This window comes from Seriola dumerili, unplaced genomic scaffold (genome assembly GCF_002260705.1).
Source record: "Seriola dumerili isolate Sdu_G_001 unplaced genomic scaffold, Sdu_1.0 BDQW01000040.1, whole genome shotgun sequence".
Taxonomy (NCBI): domain Eukaryota; kingdom Metazoa; phylum Chordata; class Actinopteri; order Carangiformes; family Carangidae; genus Seriola; species Seriola dumerili.
The window spans coordinates 2,728,578-2,751,874 of record NW_019174295.1 but is presented as its reverse complement, the minus strand read 5'-3'; the positions used below and the strand labels follow the sequence as shown (position 1 = coordinate 2,751,874).

The 23,297-nt window shown below is 42.3% G+C and overlaps 1 protein-coding gene across 4 annotated transcripts; it reads right to left on the bottom strand.

The window, feature by feature from the left end:
- Positions 1-64: 64 nt before the first annotated feature.
- On the bottom strand, positions 65-12,444 carry supt20h (SPT20 homolog, SAGA complex component). 4 transcript variants are annotated; one of them, XM_022738934.1, is made up of 24 exons: positions 12,386-12,444; positions 11,800-11,895; positions 11,579-11,614; positions 11,295-11,420; positions 10,475-10,601; positions 10,250-10,353; positions 9,962-10,078; positions 9,787-9,840; positions 9,277-9,416; positions 8,934-9,090; positions 8,517-8,573; positions 8,282-8,359; positions 7,352-7,521; positions 7,233-7,265; positions 7,010-7,121; positions 6,771-6,876; positions 6,349-6,504; positions 5,466-5,778; positions 5,262-5,377; positions 4,468-4,523; positions 3,731-3,841; positions 2,498-2,588; positions 1,630-1,718; positions 65-353 (listed from the first exon to the last, which is right to left on the bottom strand). In XM_022738934.1, the coding sequence occupies exons 2-24, from the start codon at positions 11,800-11,802 to the stop codon at positions 207-209; spliced, it is 2,499 nt and encodes an 832-aa protein (XP_022594655.1). In that variant the 5' UTR covers positions 11,803-11,895; positions 12,386-12,444; the 3' UTR covers positions 65-206. The 4 variants fall into 4 exon arrangements, with proteins under 4 accessions (XP_022594655.1, XP_022594652.1, XP_022594653.1 ...); XM_022738931.1 differs by lacking the exon at positions 12,386-12,444 and adding an exon at positions 12,132-12,139; XM_022738932.1 differs by lacking the exon at positions 12,386-12,444 and adding an exon at positions 12,132-12,139 and having other exon boundaries at positions 5,262-5,374.
- Between the last annotated feature and the right edge of the window lie 10,853 nt (positions 12,445-23,297).

Here is a 23,297-nt window from a genome sequence, read left to right as displayed (position 1 = left end):
GACACAGTTTTGGTTCTCCAAAACCTCTGACAACCATTACATACAAATTTGTCAGCTAGAAAAAGACAAACAGAAACGGCAAAAAAAAAAAAAGTCTTTTTTTTTGTCTGCAGTCTCCACAGTGAGGCAGACAAAGAGCACAGTATGGATCATTCACGTCCTTGTGTAGCTGGGGGTGGGGTGGGGTTTAGTGTGATTTTAGTCTGTCATGACTTTGGGAGGGGCTGTGGCGTGCTCCTCTTCCTCTTACTTCTTGGTTGGCTGGCGGTATGTTGCCGTGGTGCTCCCCCCTGAGGAGCTGCTGCTCCCATAGCCATTTGCTGCTGCTGCATTTGGTGCTGCAAGAATTGCAACTGTCCAGTGCGGAGAGAAAGATGATATAGAAACAATATGAGAGGCAATTTCAGGATGTTAGCTTACTACAAGCATCACAATGCACGTTTCTGTCAGTAGGTCTAACGTATGTGTAAGCACCTGCAGCGCGGTTAAAAGAAACATTCACTGGCATCACTGTTGAGCAGACTCCCTCACTGAAACTGGAATCTTAGATAGTGTCATAGACATCTATATTAAGTGGCATTGATTAGTGAAGCTGAATTGAAGCCTGGTACAACATTCAAGAGGAGTGTGAAGAGAAACACAGAAGAGTGGTTAATGGGTTGCAGAGGGGTGGGAGGAGGAGGAAGAGGAGGAGGAGGAAGAGGAGGAGATACAGATTTGGGGGCAGGGCAGGGTGTGTTGGGGAGTGAGGCAGGATACAGTCAAGCAGCACCAGTGGCGTTCTGGAGACACAAATTATTGGCTGTGATCCTGGCAACGACAGACATGCAGCTTAGCAACCGTGCTTTCTGCTCAGAGTAAGTCAGCAACTTCAACTGGGCAAAAAAAAAAAAAAAAAAAAGGTCCGTAACACCTTAACACTTCATGCTTAAACATCTCTAATCTGTCGTGATACAGTCAGCAACATTTCAACAGATCCTGTTTCTAAAGTGCTTTGTAAGAACATGCCTCCCACTTCCACACGCTGTTAGTTGCTGCCATGGGAAGTGCCACAAGCTCTGGTGTGCGGGTCGCTTTAAGTACGGGCACTGCTGTCGTCTTAGTCAAACAACATATTAACCAAACATACAACACAAGATGGAGTGAATGGTGTGGATCTACAACAAAGAAAATAAATTATTCCACAAGGCAAGTGATGAAAATCAGACCTGGTGTGATACAGTTTTCATTACAACTGTTCATTAGAAGTAAATAAATAAAAAGACATAATTAAGAATATATTGAATATATTCTGAATAATTATTTACATTTTAATTTACTGTATATAAAAAGCAAATTTAAGAAAATGTTTAAGTGTTTTTAAAATCCATTCAAATTTGACCCAGGTCTGATGAAAATATCAAATTCGTAGGTAAAGAAAAATAAAGAAATCACTGTCTTTTTTTTTTAGACTTGAATACACAGCACAAAGTAAATTTACCTGATTCCCTGACAGTTTATAATGGAGCACAACATACACCTGCCTGCTAAATGAAGGCATGGAGAGTGCTGGTGAATCTAGACTCAGTGTTTGGCTCCTACAAAAAAAAAATGTATATGTGTATACAGATGTTAAAGTTGCTGTATTACTTGGATCTGTGGCTGGTGCTGCTGCTGAAGCCTTGGAGAAGGCAGTGGGGGCCCAGACCCGTCCAGCCCACAGCCCAACTGGGACAGCACTAAGGGGGGGGAGGAGGGAGAGAGGAAGCCCCAGGGGGAAGGGATGTGACGGCAAGAGGGAGAGAAGCAAAGCGATGGAGTAAAGTATGAAGAGAGAAAATGCACGTACAAAAGGGAAACAGCGATGAGGATGGGGAGGAGGATGCAGGGTAGGGGGGCATGGTGTCAGTGATCCATATAGGAAAGAGGTGAAATGGAAGAAAAAGAAGACAAAAAGAGGGAACATCGCAGGGGGGGCCAGTAGCACAGGGAAATTACCATGTCCACATAGATTTTTAAGTGTGGATTATGGGCAAATAGCATATAGGGGTTGAGCCAGACAAGTGGGAGTGAGCAGGGCAGGTGGAGGAGGAGGACGGGACAGTGCAAGAGGGAAAGACATAAGGGTGGGGGCAAAAAAAAAAATAAAAACAACAGAGAAAAAAGAAAAAAGAAAATGTAGCAGAGAAGAAGGGGAAGTTGAGTCTCTCCTGTCAGTTGTTATATGCTCCACTGAGAGGAACAATGGCTGACTTCAGTAAAATGATCATGTTTAGTTACAGACTATGAGTCCTAATGTACAGTAATTACAATGATGAATACATTAGTAAAACCTTATCTTATTAGTACTAGTTAGTGGTATGGTGTCAATCTAGTTTGAAACAGATGGAGGGACTGAACGAACAGAAGTGTTTCAGAGAAATCTGTGTGGGTTTAGTGTATATTTGTGTGTATGTGTGTGTGCGGGTGTGTGTGTATGTGTGTCTGCATGCGTGATTGGGGGGTGGGGGGTTCATACCTGCTGCCTGTGGAGACATGAACCCTCCGACTCCCAGGTTGATGACCGCGGTTTGCTGGTTTCCTAAACTCTGATCTGACCCCTGATCACCCTGCAGAGAAAGTCAAAGGTAGCACAAAACAGTGAGGCCATCACACGCAGTTACAAAGCCAGACACTGTTGAAACACTGTTCAAAGGAACATCAAATCAAAACTAAGTTTTAAAAAGTGGTTTAAAAGAACCAGTTCATAAGATTTAGGATCTGTAATCACCTGAAACTAAGACTGACTGTGTTTTCCTTAGCTTAGAATGAGCCCTTCATATCTACATAGGGAGCAGGTCCTCTTCCACGGAGCCTGCTATGTTGCCCTGCCATACTGGTGGTTCGACTCCCGGCTCCTCCAGTCTGCATGTCAAAGTGCCCTTGGGCAAGATACTGAACCCTAAATTACCCCTGATGCATCACTGATTTATGAAAAAAAAGTGCTGTATGAATGTGTGAATGTGGCTTGTAGTGTAAAGTGCTTCGAGTGGTCGTTAAGACTAGAAAAGCGCTATATAGGTGCAGTTCATTTACCATGTTTCTACAGTAGCTGAGAATGGACAAACCACACACTAGCTCTAGAGAGGGAGCGGTTCTCCTACACGGTTGTGAAGAGAGGGGTGAGGCGTGGGGGATTCAGTTGGTTGCAACTTGCATCCTCACCGCTAGATGCCACTAAGACCCACACACTGGTCCTTTGAAAGATGATATTAATTTTACTAGTTCTCATATGTGAGCCCAGCACAGTGAGGGTCTGGCCATTAGATGGTTATGAGGTGTTTTGGCAGCGGTTACAGCTTCTCCTACAGCGCCTGCTGGAACACTTCAGTATCAGCTTGGCACTGTTGGATTCTGGGCTTTTCTCCCATTATTCCATGCAGATTTGTTCAAACTTGCTCTTGTATGACTCAGAGCTTCTTGTCAGCTGTCATGAACCAGTTTCATAGATTTTCCATTATCAAGTCTGGGCTTCAGCTGGGTCACTCGAGCATTTTCAAATTCTTTGCCATATATGTCAGCACACTTTGGTCGGACCAGAGATCTTTGCCCCAACCTTTTTAGGTGTAGCTTCCTTTCGGAGTTCTGGCTTCTTTTCAGCAACTCTGACATACAACCCAGAGTGGTCATTGGCTCTTTTATCACTTCCCTAACATGCATTCTGTTGGCTGTATGTGCTTGTGTGCGTTTTACATGCAGACGTGTGTCTCACCGTCTCGCCCTGCTGTTGAGGACTGGAGGTGGCCGACTGACTCTGCTGTGGGGAGAACTGAGACAGCTGTTGCTGCTGCAGAGAGTTAAAGATGAGAGGACCAGTGGGGAGCTGGGAATGTAAAACACAAAAAGACACAACCACACACACACACACACACATACACACGCACACAGACACCAACGGACAAAAAGTAGGGGAGTGACAGACAGGGAGGTCAGGGGAAAGGATTGAAGGGTTGGAGATGGAGAGGCAGAGGGGAAGGAATGATGCACATGTAAGCAAAAAGGGACAAGAGCAGGGGAAAGTGGGAGAATTAACAAAGCAATCAAACAACACAGGGTAACTAGACCATCACTGCTATCACGATATCAACAATATAAAGGGTTATAGAGGGGATAATGCAAGCAATGATCCTGAAACAAACTCTGCCTGTGTTCATTATCCCTACACTTCTTCTGCACTATCCCTTGACCTCCCCCAGCGAAGGCTAATTTGCTTTCCATCTCAAAAGGTAGAGGGTGGCACTAATCAATCCAGGGGCACCACATACAAAAGACACTCGAGCAACTTGATGAAAAGTGTTCACTACATGACATGATGTGCAGTGTGGCTGCAGGGAAAAGGGACGTGTGAGGAAATTAAGCCGTGCAGGTGATTCACAAACAGCTCTCCACTATTCCAGGTGCCAAACAAATAGCCAGTGCATGCAACTAACAGTGGTGCAAGAGCCATACCTGCAGTAGGTTCAGTGGTCTCAACCCAGTACTGCTGTTCAGGCCAAAATGACTCCCTGCAGCAACAAATCAAGAGTTACACTCACCCAACAGAATAACACAAACAGAGGAATTTTCTTTGCTATATGAACACACTGTTGCGGTGCATTGTACAGCTCGTGTTTCCATTCACAACAACTTTCTGTTCATTTTCTATAAGCATCTTTTTACACCTAGGACTCAGTTGCACACCAGTCAAAGATGGTGAATTTGAATTGGCCCTTTTACCTTTATATAATCAGACCTTTTCAGTTTTTCCTGGTTCGGAAACTTTTGTTACTGTAGGCCTGTGAAGCCTTGTGACGCATTGCATGTAACACGGAGCTAAAAGAGGAAAAACAACCCTTTTAAGTATAGAGTCACTTGTTGATTCCTGGAGCAGCCAGTGTGTGTCCAACCCTCTCAAAATGTCCTTGAGCAATACAGTTAATCCTCTTATCTTCCTGGTCAAATGCAAATTGCTGATTGTGCAGTAGGAACCTGTTTGGTAAAATGGCGTCCCACTGTTCTGCCCTCTAATGTGAGGTCAGAGGTCAGTGGTCCCTGCAGCTGGAATTCCCTGTTATGCTCAAGGTCATGTCAGAAGGCTGGATGCAAAAGAACACGAGAGGTTCATTTAAAAGGTTAGTCTCCATGCTCAGAGCACCACACTGCTACCCTGTAGCATGTTTATCTGCAGGTCACATGGAGACTGACTGCTCATAAATCATTTTGGTAGCACAAGAGGGGACACGGCACTGAAATTTCACTCTTACCAGTCTGTGCCGCGGACTGCATGGTGGGCATCAGCCCTCCAGGTGGCAGGATTCCACTCAGATTAAGGCCTGGACCCAGCATGGGGTTGGAGCCACTCATCAAGGTCTGAGGACTGCTACAAAAACAGCACAGGATCGTCATGAAGTGTGACAGTGAACAGCAAGTGGCAGTATGGCACCAGAGACTTTTATTTTATGTCTTACCAGACTGAGCTGACCACATTGATGAAATTCAGCCCTGCAGCGTTGGCCATGACCTGCGATGACGTGGTTCCTGTGGTGATGGACGTACCCATGGTGGGCAGGGGAATGGTCATGACGGGCAGCGGCTGGCTTAGAGCCAGTTGCTGCTGGGGGAAAGGCGTGAGGAGGGCGGGCTGCGACTGGCTCTGAACCATGGGAGGATCTGAAGGGGTAGGGGTCACCGAGAGAGGAGCAGCGAGTGAGTCGGTGGGGTGCGGGGTGGAGCACGGCGTGTTGGTGGGTGTGGGGGTGGATGGCTTGGGGGTTCCAGATCCTTAAGGAGAGATAAATGGGTTAAAACAAAAACAAAACAATTATGAAGACAGGGAGGTTTGCTACTTTTCAGCAGGTGATATCTGGAAAGTTTTATAAGCAAGAGTTTAGTAAAAAAAAAAAAAAACTCTAGACTCATTCTCTCACTTCAGTGATTAATCTTTTTTTTTTTTGCACTGCAAATTTAGGACAGTTGCTACTTTGCTAAATGGAAATGGTTCTTTTCCTTAATAACAGCTAAAAAGTTAAGTTTAACTTCTGAGGCTCTAATCTTGTCAAAAGTTCATCCATTTTTCTGACAATGTGTGTGCCAGCTGGCTTTAGTTAAAATACATAACACAACAGAAACAAGGGCTGGTGATGATGCAATTTTCTGTGAGCTTGTCAAGTTCCAGATCCGTCCCTGTAGTTTCATGCTCCCATATTTCTTAAGACCTGGACCCTTGTCAAGGACATGTTTCATTGTTTCTTCATCCAGATCTGACATTCCAATACAACTTGCTCTCACAACTGTGGCTGTGCCTGATGAAAGCAAGCAGCCCAACGGTTAGTCACAGTCGGCTGTACTCACTCTGTGTGGAGCCCATAGGGGAGAGGGAGGCGGGCGACAGCAGGCCCACCTGGCCCAGCTCCATGGAGTGCTTCCTGTTCAGAGACTGGCTTTTGGCTGGAGGGGGCGTAGGACACTTGAGTAGACCACTGGTGGTTTGTGAACTATATGGATTACCTGATGGAAAAAAGAAGAGTTGACATATTTACTGCACTATTTTTCATAAGCAGAGAGCATAAAATAGATCTGGTTAAACCCTTGTAACTTCATATTTAAGAGCTTAATAGTCTTGTGGTGACAGGCAGACACCAGATAGCAACAGGAGGAGATTCTTCTCACGAATGAGGCAATTTATCCCTGTATCTGTTCTCTACCACACTGCTCCCAGGAGGCATGTTCGGTCACAACATGTTTGCAGAGCAACTTAGCAGTAGCATTTGTACCTGAGGAGCTGCTGCCTGATCCTGAAGGCAGTTTGATGGGAGGGGGTCTGTGCTTAACCCCTTTCCCCAAAACAGACGTCTGGACCAGTGGAGAAATACCATCACCCTGCAGATGACATTCAAACCAGCTCGTCAGCCACAGCGTATCACAAAAAGTAACACAACAGTAACTTTCTGTTTGAGTTACAAACCCCGAGCAACCTTGAACATTTCCTACATCCGAGTGAGGAAGTATTTACCTCATCTTTGCTGGGGGAGGGAGGCCCCTGTCCCACGTTGACTGAGTTATGGGTCATCTTGACGACACACTTCATATCCCTCTCATACACTCCTTTGTACTGAGTAAGAAACCTATGAAACAGACATTATGCTAAATTTTATACCATGCTCTCTGACAGTATATCTCTGGAAACTGTATCTGACAGGATTAGCTTCTCAACAAAAGAAAACATGGTGACTCACCGGTCTGCGTCTGTCTTCGAGCCTATGAGGAAGCTGCGAATGAGACAAAAGAGATGAAGATGAGCGGCATTTCAAATTCACTCGTGTATACTGAATTTGTCTCGCAGACTTGTGCTTACGGGGGATGTATGAGCTTTAAGTCTGTGCTGTCCTCCTCTGCTTTGGGTTCTTTAGCACAGTAGATCTTCCCATACACCAGTGGATCGCCCATCGACTGGAAGATAGACACCTTGGTCCTCTGCGCTTGGCCCCCCACCTCACACTCAAGAGTGTAGTCGTCTACAACTTCCTGTGTAAACGAATGCAATTTAATGAAAAAAAGGTTTGTATGACGCGCAAGATAAAGTTCTGTGGTGTCATGTTTTTCTCAAGGGTGAGAAAAGGCAGTAGAGGAAGAGACGAGAGCGGCATGGGTAAATTCCAACCGCATAAACAAAAGTGGACTATTTTTTAATATGCTGTCACAAACATTAATGTTCACATTAGCAAATTAGCCTCGCCACATGACCTTGACTGTGCCTCGCACCACCTGTTTCAGGGCCGAGAACTGAGAATATATTACCCTTCGCTTCACTGACTTTCATAAGAGATGAGGTATTTTGAAATGATGTGAAAAAGAGTCCAGCACCATTTATGGACAGAAGCAATGCCCCCGACACGCTCTGACTGCAGTCCGGTGTGGTCTACTTTTCCATAATAGCAGAAGCATGTGTGAAATTCAGAAATGTTCCACATTTACTGCACTTCTGTGGTCGAGTTGAACGGTATTCATGGCTGATCATCGAAAAGGAATCCGTTTAAGGCCGTACAGCCTTTTAGAAGATATCGTTTCTGTGTTCATACATTTGTGTGAACACATGCTGTGGTAATTTTGCAGAGTGTAGCGGGTCAGCAAAGTCAATTTAGGGAGTAGAGTCAATTCTTCTGTGTTTCCTATGGAGCATTACAGGTTTGCACGCAAACACCCCCTGCTTATTTTCTGACAGCAAGCAGCCTCATCATTGATCTCTACCCTCAGAGAATATTAATGCTGCCGTTGTCACACTTACCTCAGCAGGCCAGATCACAGTGGTGGGCTGAGAGTCCTCCAATTGCAGGGATTTCTCCACCACGGCGTACTTTTCCACCTGGAGCAAAACACAAAAACAAATCCATCAGGTTCGGTATGCCCCACATTATAACTGTCAGACTGTGAGCTGAGTGGGTTTTAAGTGGTGTTGGTTCAAATGCTTAAGTGACAGTGTTAAAAAAAAAAGAAAAAAAAAGGAACGCTGAGCTACTCACATCAATTTCCTTCGGTACAGTTAGTTGGCAGTTGCTCTGCTTCCACATGTCAACACACTGCGAGTGATGACAGCCAAGAGGCCAGGACGAGATCAGAGAAGAACAAAAAGAGGCATGAGCAAAAAAGAGTGAGAGTGCGCTACGACAACATACATTGATCTATGCTGTAGTAGTGCTGAAACACCAGCTTGTGTTCACCAGTGACTCCCTTGGGGAAATTAGAATACATTTAAACATGGCTGAAGAAACATTTCCTTCCGAGTTTTATTTAAATATACGGGTGGGTTGACAATATCTTTTATCATGCAGGATAAGGTCTACCAAAATGGGAAAAAAAACCTCAGCCAACCTCATCATATCCGAGTATGTACCCAGTGTAGATATGTTTGTCATATTGCGGGTAGTTTGTCTACTTACGTTTCCGATCTTGGAGATCTTCAGGTCTATGACGGGAGCAGGTTTCCTCTCCTTCCTCCTCTGTAGGTAGTCGTAGAGTCGAAGCTGCGGTGGCATGGGCAGATGGGACAGTTCCTGCTGCCTGTTCAGTGCAGCTCGAGAGTGCCTCTTGAAACACCTGCAGTGCAAACAAGCAAGAAGTATGCGTCTTCAAATGCTTTTCAAGGCTTTTGCTTCATTCATTGACATTTTCTTTTTTGCAATCACAGTGCTTTCAATTTTCATGTCTTCCATTTAAAAAAGAAAAAAAAAACATTCAGAAATGTGCATTCTTTTGTTGTGAGTGTGTGAGTGTGTTCTGTACCGTTTCATGGAGCGAGTGTTCATTTTCTGTTTGTTGTAGAGCAGGCGGTTGGCTGTGCAGGTGACAGAGATGGAAGGGTCCAGGCACAGAGGTTCAGCTGTGGCCAAAATCAACTGACTCTCCAGCTGTAATTTATCATCCTAAAAAAAAGAAAAAGAAAAGAAAAACAGACTATAAAAACAGCTACAAAAAAACACCTGCGCAATGTGCTGATGCTAAAATGACTCAAGACACACAAGGGAGGACTGCTACTATTATGATCTAGAATATTTGCATTAACTAAGGCATTGTAGAAGCATTTTACTTGAATAAAACATATTTCTAACTTAAACATTAAATATAATTTGAATTTGCAGGAAAAGATACAGTGCTATGTAAAATACAGGTGTTCGGGTTGTGTTAAATGAGGATGTGGGTGAATTAATGGGACAGAAAAGGGACAAATCAAGATAGTGAAGTGCCAGATTTAGTCTTGCGTGTCTCACTAAGATGGTAAACACGGCACTTTACCTGTGTCCATTTGTGATGGTCACTCGTCATGGCGTGGACATCACAGATCAGAGTCTACAAGGCAAATTTTATGTTAAAACGTCAACTGTAAGTCAATACTTTTTCATTCATTCGATGTCAAAATCTTACGATTGCTCAAACAGTATTTCGTTTTTCACGTGTTCTACTGGTTTACCTGCATGGTTGGACGCAGCAGGACGTGTCTGCTCTGATAGGTGGGCATCTTGGTATTTCCAGACTGCCTGTAGTCTCTCACTTCTACTATTACGCAGCCACAGTGGAAGATGTTCACCTGAGACACAAGGCATATTGTGGATGTCAACTAACTGATGGACACCAAGTGGGAGATTATTATACAATAATCAATAAGAAACTACTGTAAGATAGGAAGAACTGAAACCCTGCATAGCTAGCTTAACCTAAATCTAGAGTCATCTGTATATGTGCACATACGCATACAAACCTGTGATTTCTCCAACAGATCCACCAGAATAGGAGGCAACTCCTCTGCATCTAGGTACTCCAGCAGCTCTCCCTCTTCATATGGCAGACGGATTGTTTCAGAATCTAGAGAGGAACATGATATGAATGTTGCAGATGAGATGATTGTGGTAAACAGAGCTGAAAGAAAAGGAGAAAAAAAAACAACTGGATGGACTTGGGTAATTGCTTAACTGGCTTCTCTCACCAGATCCATTTTTGCCCCTGAGCATTAGAGAATAGCCTTCATTCCCAGGGTACAGGTTGACCACCAGACATGATACAGACTCCTGAGACACCAGCTTCTCCAGTAGATTCACATTTCTCCTCAAATTCTTTGAAACACAAATAAGAGACCAATCTGCCATATTAGTAACAAAACTCTCAGTTATATCCATGCCAACTCTATGAGAGAGAAATGTTACTGCTTTCCACCCACTTCTACTTTGAGTTAATGCTCTTAAATAGTGGTTTAATAGGCTTTTCACAAGAAAATTTAACAGACAAGCGCTGCCACTTCTTAAAATCTGGCATATTACAGGTATTTACTAATTATTTTATTATTATCAAGAAGCAGAGGTGATTTCTTATAAGACTTTAGTGCATGTGGATTTTACAATCTTACTGTTTATGTATAGAATTTACATATGATTTGGACAAAATGTAGGTTGATTAAATCTCAAGTTTACCACATCTGACTGCATTACTTCTCGATCACGTAGTTGCCTATTGCAGTTAATAAATGGTAAACAAAACAGGAGTTAACTCAGTTCTGAACCAACGGGTAAGGAAAAGACAGACTGTAGAAAATACAGTGTTCAAAATTGTTCAATCACTTATATGTAAGTCCTCCTTTTTCTTGCATTAACACTCTTTCATGTAACTAAAACATGTGCATGGATGTTTAGAAACCCTTATCGACACAATTATATGTTTTTTTCCATTTATCATCTACAGAAAAAACAAGGTTTTCATGCATACCCATAATGACCTAGTCATAACTGAGAGTCAAGTTGCATAATACAAACCTTTAACTCTGGCTCTTTCTCACATTCCTCTATGTACAGCTCATAGAGCTTCTGATACAAACTCTTCCTCCCGCCAGATGAAATTCTTCTTTTGGCTGGTCGTTGTCGAGCACTTTCAACAATGTACTGAATGACAGATAATACGCTGCATTAATGAATGATGGGACAGAATCGTGTATGACTAACATGGACAGTGCATTTAGATGGTGCACAGAGATAGCTGTGAGCACATGCAATTCATTTCTCTGTAAACAAGCATATAAACCTGAAATAGTGGCTTTTACCTCGGCTCGATCCAATGCATATTCCAAAACTTGTTGCTGAGGGGAATAAGTGAAAAAATAAAACTCAGCTCAGTCACAATGGGAATTCCCAAATAGATAAGTGAACAACTGTGTAAGACCTGGTGAAGGGTTGTGGTGGACTATTTTATCTGGTAGAAAACATCAATGTGTGTGTCCACTGGATATGCAGAGACAGATGGCCTAAAAGAGATGAAACTTACCATTGTGGTCCACCGCCAGCTGCAAGGCGAGTGACGGTAGACGATGCTGTCCTTTCTGCCCCACACTGTCACCTTCCTATAGTGACCATTCACACCCTGCACAGCAACACAGCAGACGTGTTTCACGCAGCACGGCCAAACAAACGCAGATGACAGATACACAAACAGAGATACAGAAACACTCAAGAGTGGCGGGCGGGTTGTTAAGTCAGTGCTGATGCCAAAAAGCCTGTCTGGCACTCAATCAGATGCCACATAAAAACAGCTAAGAAGACTGACGAGCGAAATTGTTTCATCCTTTGCTTATATGTGTGCAAAGTAAATACACTCACAATGTGTCTCTGCGTCGCTAAAGCTGGGTAGCTAGGGTTAGTGAACTCTGATAACTGAGAGTGCAGTCAAGAGAGTGGCTGAATAGCAACAAGCTCGTTGATGCCTGACCGTTGAGGCTAACAAGGCTAACCTTAGCATGCTAGCCCGTTCCTAGTGGGCAAGCTGTGAGTTACCCGCTACGCTAGCGATGTTACGCCGTCCGAGACACAAACCAACAAAGCGACGTCAATCTCAACGAATAGGATGGACTTGCCTTGTAGATTGCATAGCGGTCGACTGTAGCTCCGATGCGAGAAAACGAAATGAAATTGAAATATCAGTGTCTTCATTGAAAAAAAGTCGGAGCTGCAGCCATTTTCTTCCAGTGTGACAACAACAGCTAAACTTCCGGTTTGAGCGGCGGTGGGCGGAGCCACAGTAGGTGCTTACTTTACCACCCAACAGATGCTAGATCTATAGATCCACATCTGCCTGATAAATGCAGATAACTTATCTGACTTTATCTTCATGAGACACAGTTGTATGCAAAAGTTTTGGTGTCTGATCTGCAGAATGAGTGGGTGAAACATCCTAAATCAACGTGTTAGCAAGCTGTGATATCTGCTAAAATTAATTTTTTTCCCCTATTTTTAAAGATCATAAATTAAAAAAACAACAGTGCATTGACATTTTACTGGCTAAATTTAATGGCTGCCGGGGTCGTATTGTATTTACTTATTTCCATCTCAAAACATATTCCCATAAATGCCCAAACTTTTCCCCGCAACTGTATGTTGGCATCTTTGTCAAGGAGAATGCACATTTATACAATATTCTCAGATATTTTATTCTAAATTTGTTTCTAACTGCTTAATTGAATCAGTTGTCCCTTTATTAAAAAAACATTTTCATAATCATTCACTCAATCATCATCATCATTCAATCATTCACTGATGATAGTAATTAACTCAGTTCAGTTCAGTTTGCTAAATAAAAAACAAACAAATAAGTTAACAATAGCCTATAAAACACATGATAGTAATTAATAATAGAGAATCAGTTGCACTTATGGGCACTTATGGCCTTCCTGGTTTTGTTACCCAATCTTGAGGCCCTTTCTTTAAGTGGGTCTGTGTTTGTATGTTATCATTAAACTTTTAACGCTTAACCTAAACATACAACAAAGGCAAGCGAGCAGTGACTGATAGCTGTTGTCACAATGTGTTATTTTGTGTTTAGTGTGTAGGCTAAGGATAGTTTTGTTATTTAAAAAAAAATGTGTCCTTTTCAGTTTGTGACACAAAGTCAAAAGGAAATCATTTAAGGATCTCTTCAAGTTTGGCACATTTGAAAGCAGATGAAAACAACTGATTAAAGCTATTTACAAATGACTTCAGCCCATAGGCTAATGTATACATCTTGGTAGACTGAAATCCCACAAATGTACAGTAGGGGGAAGAGCAGGATAGCAGATTCATTAGGCCGAATGCCACAGTTTTGCAGTAACAGCAGCAACATAAAGAAAAAGTAGATTTGAAGGAATTTAAAGTCTCCACTTGCAAACGTAGAGGTGAGAACTGATTGTGCCTGTAATTTATGCAACAGAAATTTAAAGCAGTTGATGAAGACATAATCTGTGAATGTTTCCATACAGGCATGTAGTAAATGTCTGGACAGCAGAGAATGAATCAGGTTTACAGGTTTAGATGACATAAGAGTAAGGATACACTTTTAACAGCCTTTTATATGTCAAATTTATCCTATATGTTACTCAAAAACTGCACCAAACATAAAAAAATCTTTTAGTGCCTTTTGAAACTTGTCACTGAAAACATTTACAATGCTACTGAAACATGTGGATTTCACAGAAGAGTTACATAAATGTGTTGTAACTGTTTAAGCATCTGTGAGCGGGTTTTTGTCTTTTCTTCTGGCTGTCTGTCTTGAAAAAGAATTCTTTCAACATCAACATCTCTGTAGTATAAGTACTTCCTTTATGTGGACAGAAAGGTTCTGGGTGGGGCTCAGTTAGGATCAGTCCTCACCTGCTGCACATGCACACACACACACACACACGCACACGCACACGCACACGCACACACACACACACACACACGCACACACACACACACACACACACACACACACACACACACAGAGGTACCCTTTCTTTCAAGAGCTAAACTTCCACATGACAGGGCATGCTTGGGGTCAGTCACATTTCAAAATGTAAGCTATTTCTTTTAAAGCCTTTTCTTCGGTACACAAGGGACAGGGTTGCATGTGTTGCTGATGCTGCCAGCAATTTAGTTTCTGACATATTGGTTAAATTTGATTTTGCCTCAATAATAAATGTTTCTCCATTGACTCAAATCCCAGAGTTAGCTTTACTAAATGACTAATTGACCAGAAATGCTGGTTTTAATCAGTTTTGATTAGTGGCACCACTTGTTGGAACCTAATTCGTTTGCAAAAATAAAAATAAAAATAAAAATAAAAATCCATCCTTAACCCATTCTCAAACTGATTGGTGACTGGCTATTTCTCTGTATAAAATGATACAATAAAATCAAAACGAGTGATGAAAAAATTTTGTTTCACTTTGGCATCAACATCTCTGCTGTGCAGCTTTCACTCTGACTGGTTTCCTTCCAGGACATTACAAAAGACTCAGGCTGTGGTGTTGAACCGACACATATCCTAATTCATCTTTTATTTCCTCAGCAGTGATAGCCGTGCCTGGCTGGAGCTTAGAAGGAATAAGCACATAACCATAATCATATTGGGAAAAAGAGACATGAAAGTATATGTAAGACCAAAATGCATGGCAGTATTCCTGAGAAATATAGCGTCTGCATTCAGTAATATCTGGATTTGGACCATGTGATAGTCTTGTAGCTTCAAAGCTTGAACAATAAGATGAGTCACATAAATCTGTTAGTACATATTAGAAGTATGATAATGATGATGGCAATGGCGATCATGACTCAGAGTGTTCTGTGAAGCTCTGTCTCATGTGAAGAGAAATACTGAACAGGCTCTCAGATGATTCAACAAGCCGGTGCAGTGCATCTTACTTTTGTTTTCACTCAGTGTCATTCCTTAACTGCAATTTGCATCCTCATCGACAAGAGAAAAAAGATGCTAGCTGAAGACCTGTCTGATACACACTTTGACTTCTTAGTGGTGTTGAAGATGCCCCCTTGAAAATGCCAAATGAGCACATCTGAGAGAGCTGCTCTCACATCAAGGCAGTGTGTTGGAGCTATTCTCGTACCGATGCTCCTCTCCTGGCAAATCAAAAACGACAGCTGAATACGCTACAAACCCTTAATTCAATCCCTGCGTTGCAGCCATGTGGAGAAGGGTGCGGGATTTAAGGATTTTGAATAATCTTGTCTGCAAATTAGGACCTGCTATCAATTATCCACTTCATCCGAGGTGCGTTCTGGCGAGCTACACAGTTGGCAAGTGGCCTGTGCTGATGGCTTACTGTGGAGCGGGACACCTATGTAAACAGCATTTTGATTGAAACGGATAAACGGCTCTTGGTTTTCAAAAGTGCATCCAGAGTCAAAACCTCAGGGGAACAGTATGGGCATAGAGAGTTCACGTTTGTGCAGTGCTAATTTTAGGAGGTTTTCTATATCATCTTCTTGTATTTTCAACATGTTGGAATTGCCTTGTCTGCAGCAGTCTCGTCTCTGATCTGCTGTGGATGCAGTAAGTGAGGCTGACACTAAGGACGCCTAATGCGAATTTTTACAAAGGTCATGCAGAGGTCATTTTAATATTCTCTTGCCTTGAAATCAGTGTACTTATAAGGTGACAGTGAAGTATGACGTTTGTTAGCTGGCTTTTATTCACTCCTCTGCCTCTAATGTGTTATTACAATACTCACTTGGGAACCCACTCTCACTATTTATCCATTTAATAGCTGCTCCTACAGACATTTTACTGGACTAGTAGGTTAGAGAGATTGAGAAGTGGTCCTGTACACGTCTCTACTTGCCAACATTTGCTTCTGATGAGTCATAGCACCTGTGAATAAAAACTTTATAAAGGAAAAAAAAACAAAATTCTCAATATCATAGATTATTAATGAGAAGCAAACATGGAGTGAAAAGAAAAAAAATCAGATGAGTCCAAATTCCTGACATGCGGCAGACTTTTTAGCTAAGCTGCTGGAGCGTTTCAAATCCATAAAAGCTGAGGTGTGATAGATCACTCACCATAAAAAAATCCTTTCACAATAAGAACCATGTTGTTTTGTTTACAGAATACGGAGGGACCTCCAGATGCAGTCATTGTGTTGCTGTGCCACGGGCTCTGGTCACGTTTTTTTTTCCAGTCCAGGATGAGCTATGAGTGAAGCAAACAAGCACACACTGTGGAGAGTGAGAGAGAGAGAGGGGAGATGAGCTAAATGAGACATTAGGATGTGCCAGTGAAACAGGGACTGACAAAACATGTAGGTTACGTCCAGCGGGAGAGGGAGAGGCAAATCCTTCACATAGTGTTGACAGGCAGTTGGCACAATCGTGAATACACTGCAACTACAAACTCTCTTTCCCTCCGCTCTTGAGTCTGTCTCTTCTTCATGCCTCTCTCACCTTGACGGACGTGGGACCTGGAAACTGTGGGAGAGGAGTCTTTTCCATCTCAGTCTGTCTTTTCTCTTGAGGGAAGGGACGAGGACTGCAGCTGTGTGGGAGTTTAACATCGAGCGAGAGGATCCAAAACTTTCAAAAAGCAGATTGTCAGATGAAGTCATTCTCTGGAGGATGTCACATCTCAAAGTGTACGGTACACAAGTATAGGAGCTAAAATTCTATGGCGTGTTACACAAATACCTCTATCTTGCATCTGTTGTCTGTTTTATACATTTACTCTTATCATAAAAAAAAAATGTTCAAGTTACAGTGATGGAAAAGTAAAAATTAAACAATTTAAATGTAAAACTTATATATAATGCAAATGAATATTTAATAACTAATTTCTATTTAATTTTCATTTCAACAATATGAACACATGGAGCTCACAGAATGGATATAAAACAAACGAGATAATTCCCACAGTTCAATGACACTGTAAAATATCCTCATTAAATTATCAGCTTGCTCACATCACATTACATCTCAACTGTCAAATCCTCTTATCATCATCCAGATGAAGACTTCACTGAGGAAGAATGACTGGTCAAAAAGTGCAGGCCTATGTAGAACAAAAAAAAAAAAGAAGCATGAGATGAATATCGTTACTTTATGAATGTGGGAAATATCAACGACTTTGTGGCACTGACGGGCCACCACGCTCTGGTCCAGCTGTGGCCCTGAGGGGATTATACTGTAGCTGCATATCTGGACTCAGCACACCATGAGCTTGTGACTCAGCTATTGTTCCAAAGAATGAGCTATTCTGTCGTGTCGTATAGGATTACAGAACCGAAGAAAAATCACGCGTGACTTCACATGGGAGACCTGCAGCGAGTTGGCCGGTAGCCGCAGTGAGACGAATGGCTTTTTTTTCTTTATGTATCTGGTCTTTATACACTGATCAGCCACGACATTAAAACCAGTTAGCTGCTCTAAAGTTGTGGCTGATGGGTGTGTGGTGAGAAAAACAAAAAAAGCAACACTTTACATCTCGCTTCATTGTCTAACTTCATTTTACATTCTGTGTTTACTGAGTAAGCACATGAGTGAATATGTTTCAAGCTGTGTGTTCAAGCAGAGTTGTTTGAGGACTCGGAGAAAGTAGTGTGTTAGGAAGTTATAATTATGCACCATATGGTGAAACAGAAGGGAGAGAGGAGTAGGTTTTCTAAAGGCTGTCTTCAATTATACAACTGATGTTTGGTTCAAAGGCCCCAGCGTTCCTGTGACGTTCTCTAAAAACATGCAAGAATTAATTCAGTTCCTCATGTTTTTTCTTCAGCAGCAGCCGTCTCTCTCTGTGTGAGGTCTGAGCTGACCTCATCCATCACAGACAGGAGGCAGAGCTGAGAGAGAGAATTTTCTCTGGTAATTTGCTTAAGTTCAGTCTAACACCTCCCCCGAAGGCTCATGGGAATCCCCAAAATTCTGGGTAAAAAAAAAAAAAAAAAAAAAAAAAATGTATTTTTGGAGAAGGAACCATGTCACTGACAGGTTTTATCGGCACTGAGGTCACAGCTGGATCTGTCTTGTGACCCCGTATGTACTCAATCTTCCATGTTTTTGACCAGAGTTGGGACAATGAAAAGCCCCTGGAGACGTGTAAGCAGTTCATGTGAAGTAAATATCACCTGTTTCCAAAAACACTTCTCCCTTCTTCGCTCCCGACAGACAAAAGTCATAACTCCTGCGGCCACTGGAGGGCCTAAAAACAGTGTTGTTTTGAGGCATACGCTGAGACGACTGATGCTGTTGTTTTTCTTCAGAGGCCATCGTCCCTATCAATTATGACAAGATTGTACTCATTAATTATTGAGATCTGGGAACTCAGTGACAAAACCATGGCACAATCAAGTGTTCAACTTTGATGGATTATAATGGACATTTTAAACGACCTAACTTTGCTTGAAACCCCCCCCCCCAAATAATCTGGCTAAAACCTGCCCCATCGGACTTCATTGTAGCACTGACGCCATGTTCTCAGATCTTCTGCCATAGTGTGATGTTATCAGAACCGACAGAAGCAATGGACACATCTACAAAAGTGAGACCCAATTTGTCGAAACTGGAATTATCCATTACCGCAATTACTGTACGTTACTGTTGTGTTTGTGTGTATTTGTGGCAAGAAGAGGGTTTGGGTCGTATACTGGGTGCTGGAGGATAAGCAATATAGTTAAGGACTTCCCATTTTGAATTTTTGGGGATGATAAGAACGACCATATGGAGTCACTCTGAGCAACACTCAAAATTCTTAAGCGAAAGAAAGTGGAATTTAAGACCTGAAGCTCTGGCAGCTGCCCCTCTTACTTGTAATAGCTTGGTAGCAGACTGCGTGTCTACATTTCAATAATGTGACCTTTGGCACTCCCCACGGTTAATAGCAGCATCATATACCAGACTCCGGTGTTTCCTTTGCCAGACTTCTAGAGAAGCGGCACAAGAGCTGCTGGATGAGTGAGGCCGAACGTCAATGTTGGACGCCGTCCCAAAACAGCAGGAAAGAACCGAGGGAATATGTGGGGAAGGGGATGGGGGTGTTTGTGTGTGAGGGAGCTGTGAGAAGAACAGAGTGAGCAATGGATAATTCTATCCAAACCAACCAACACTGTTTGATTTTAGTGGATTAGCATGGTGCGGTTACAGTTATTAGTCTTGGATGTATTTTCCCTGTGAAGCCATAATAAACAACAGCCTTGACTGATTCACTGTGTAATGAGGTCTTCACTCGCTGAAGAAGCAGGCGTTTGTTTCTCCTTGTTTATTTCACCTTCTGTGTTTTTCTTCTTTAATCAAACTGTCTTACTGTACCACTGATCATTCTGATGGTTTTAATGTCTTACAGAATTTATGGACTCCCTCATCTCTGATTGGAGAGAAACTTCAGTAAGAAAAGAACCCGTAAAAAATTACAATCACTAGTCAAACATGTGATATCATATAAAGAAAAAGAGAGGAGGAACAGGACACCCGGGGCTGAGAAGTTCTAACCTGGCACCACTGATTACACTTTGAACTTCTTCCTGTTGTGCCAATTATCAAATCAACAAGTTGTAATTGCTCTGTTAAATCAGCAGCTTCTCTCACTTCATCTGAAAATAAACTCAGTGGAAATGAAACCTGCAGAGAGTGATAATGCCCAAAGAAAAAAAAGGAGGGAGCAGGGAACGATCAGATACATTTTTCCTCCGCTCTCGTTGCTGCCGCCAACACAGAACTGAGGTGTTAATAATCTTTTTTTTTCAGGAGTGGACACCCGTGAGTATTCTGCCAGCCAAATGTTACCAGTGCTAGCTCTTTTTTTTTCTTCATTTCACAAGCAGCACAGCTCAGTTTTAATTGACAACATGTTGTGCACAGACTCATGGATGTGTGGATGCACGCACAGGCAGCAGCTACAAGTCACTTACTCTGTAACTGCATGACTCACTCTTTCTCTCTTTTTTTTAGCTGCATATGAAAACGTAAATGGACGAAAATGTGCAGATGACACACACACATACACTTTCACACACACACACACACACACACACACACACACACACACACACACACACTTGTGTACGCACACATGCATGGAGCTCCTGTTTTTTTTTTTCTCTCTCTGATAAGCAGCTGGATGTTGGAGCAGCCCAGCCGCAGCCCAGCAGCCTACTGGAAACCCATCACTGAGCCAAAGTTCACATGCACGCATAAACATCCGGGCATGGTGGGAACACGTGCATATGCTCATGCACACAAACAAGAAAGCAATGAAAGCCATAAGAGAAGCTGAGGACAAAAAAAAAAAAAAAGTAGATGGGTGTTACGACAGACAGACATGTTACTGACAGACCACTTTGTCTGCTGACATGTTGAAAAATGTCACACACAAATCCACAGACTGCACATCGGGGGAAACAGACGGCGAAGGGTGAAGCTAGCAGCCCAGATAACGGACTATAAATGAGCTTCTGCATGTTTATTGTTTCAGCCAGCGAACAATGTAAACCCACATCAAAGTGGAGCAAAATGAAGTGTAGAAAAAGACATAATACCCTCAGCACCTCTCACGTATTTAACCAATTTTGTTGGAGTTTAGTGTGTCACATGGTAGGGGAGCAGCATTTATCTCACTGGTAAATCACTTCCTGAGACATGGTTGTGTAAATGTTTTTTACCTGTCACAAAGAGTACTAATCGGGATTACACCTTCCAAAGCCTGTGTTATATTGGAGTTGATGAGAAAATCTAAAAAAAAAAAACAACGATCCCTCTCATTACAAAGTACTAAACACACACTTACACGAAAAACAAGCAAAAGCAGATGTAGACCCGAACAGTGAAGGCTGCTCTGAAGCGTTTCTAGCTTCTCGTGACCGGTAATGTTTTATAGAAACAGAACAAGAACCTGATGTTTGTTTTTAATAACTTCCATTTAGAGAACCACCTCTATTTGCTCCAGTGTCATGGACACAAAAATAACACCACTGGTGAGAAATTAAATTAAATGGAAGCGTTGAGTATGGAAGAGAAGAGCAAAATCCATGGCTCCATCACCTTTTCTAGGGAAGGCTTTGATGTTTTGTGGTTCCCAGAAACTCATCAGCATAGTATCACTTTCATTGGAATAGATTGTCAGTTATTTGTGCTGGGAGGAAATGAGGAGGGGCCAGGGGTGGAGGGGGACACTTAATTTTATTGGGAAATTACACACACACACACACACGCTCACAATAGGGATGCCTACATGTATACCTTGTCCAAGATTTTTACATGATGCAATGACAGCGTTTGTCCTGTAATTTTCTGTAATATAATTCTGTAATATTCTGCAGATATTGTGCAACATTAGCTGTTAATAACACATAAAGTGAACTAGCCAGCTAATACAAAGCACAGGGTTGCCCAAAAATGAAAAGCTAGCTATTCCGACCCGGCCCCAAAACACTAACGGCCCTACGGGGAAATCTCCCGACTCTCCCGATAAGCACTCCGATACTGGGAGTGGCAGAGGTCAATGTGATCAGAGGAGACAAGTGCAAAGTTTCTCTGGGTATAAATTTGGTATTAAAGGAGAAATAATTCCACTTTGTCAAACCACTTTCACTAATTCAAATGTAAAGCACACAATCAAAGACAGAGAAGCGTGCTGAGGCACACAGCAGCTGTGAGCTGTGATAACATTCCCCTTTTAATGATTGATGAAAGAAGTGATTTATGAAAGAAATGACACCCATCAAAAAAAGAAAGATGCCATAAAAGCTGGAAATACAAGTCTAGGCAAATTAGGTGTTTGTTCACCTCAGAGGAAGAGAATGGATTGAGTAGTCAGAACTGGCACCGGTGATATTTCTGACTGACCTTTCGAATCCTGCTGCAGTATGGGTTTTTAAGGTTTCAGGCACCGATCATTTGAATTGTGATGCATACCAGCTAAACAGGCGTGCAAGCCTTTGTCCTTCAAAACACACATCTGTGAAAGCCAGACTCAGCAAGTTATCAGTGAGTCACTCTGAAGTGTGAGCTGGCTTTCATTAAAAAGTGCTGTTTGTTCTTTGTTTCCCCCAGGTCACTCTTTGTCAGAGCACGTCCCCCGCTCTTGCTGATTCTTTATAGATTCTTACATCATATATAATTTATGCTTTTATGTGTCACTGCAGAAGCTTTTAAGGTGATAGTTTTAATTAGAAATTTCTCCAAAAGCGCTTGTATCTCTCTGTGGGTAAACCTTAGACTGTGTCCACACGTCGTAGAATTTCACACACATTAAGCTGGAAACAGGGCCAAGATGTGTATGATAGTGTAGGCCATGTGTGTGTGTGTGTGTGTGTGTGTGTGTGAACGAGAGGAGGAGGAGGAGAGAACGCCAGGAATCATTTCAGACAGGAATGGCCTGATGGGACAACACAGCATGAGGTCTTGGCCAAGGGAAACACACAGCGAGCCAGTGAGTGAACACATGTCCTCTATTTTCCAATGCAGTGACAAGTTTACTCCATTACCACTCTGCCCACTTTCCTACTACGATTGTCTGAGAGGATTAACTGGACATTCGGGGCACATGCTTGTACAACAACTGCCTTGACTCCAGCAAATGGAAAGTGCTGTCATTGTGGGACGATTAGCTTCACAGAGAGGCTTGAAATAAAACTCAGATCATCATGTAAAATGTGAGCAGGGATCATCAGAGCTGTTGATGAATGAGGTATTGAGTGTTATATTCCATTTTGACACTATGAATTATGTAAAAAAAAAAAAAAAAGTTTATTGATTATAAAAAGTGGTTTGGCTGAACAGCCGCCTAGCAGACATAACATATCCCCTGTGAAGAACACACAGGCTTTACATTTCTGCACAACAAAACCATGGCACGGATCGTTGAGTTGTGTTTTCTTAACGTCTTTCACAATTGAAACTGCTGGCAAAAATGTAGCGAGGTTGGCTACAACACACAGACTAAAGGGCTCCATAAAGTTAGAAAGACTGACATAGGTCCAACTTCAGGCTTATTTTAGCTTATTTTTAAACATTTGGCGGGATAGAAATATT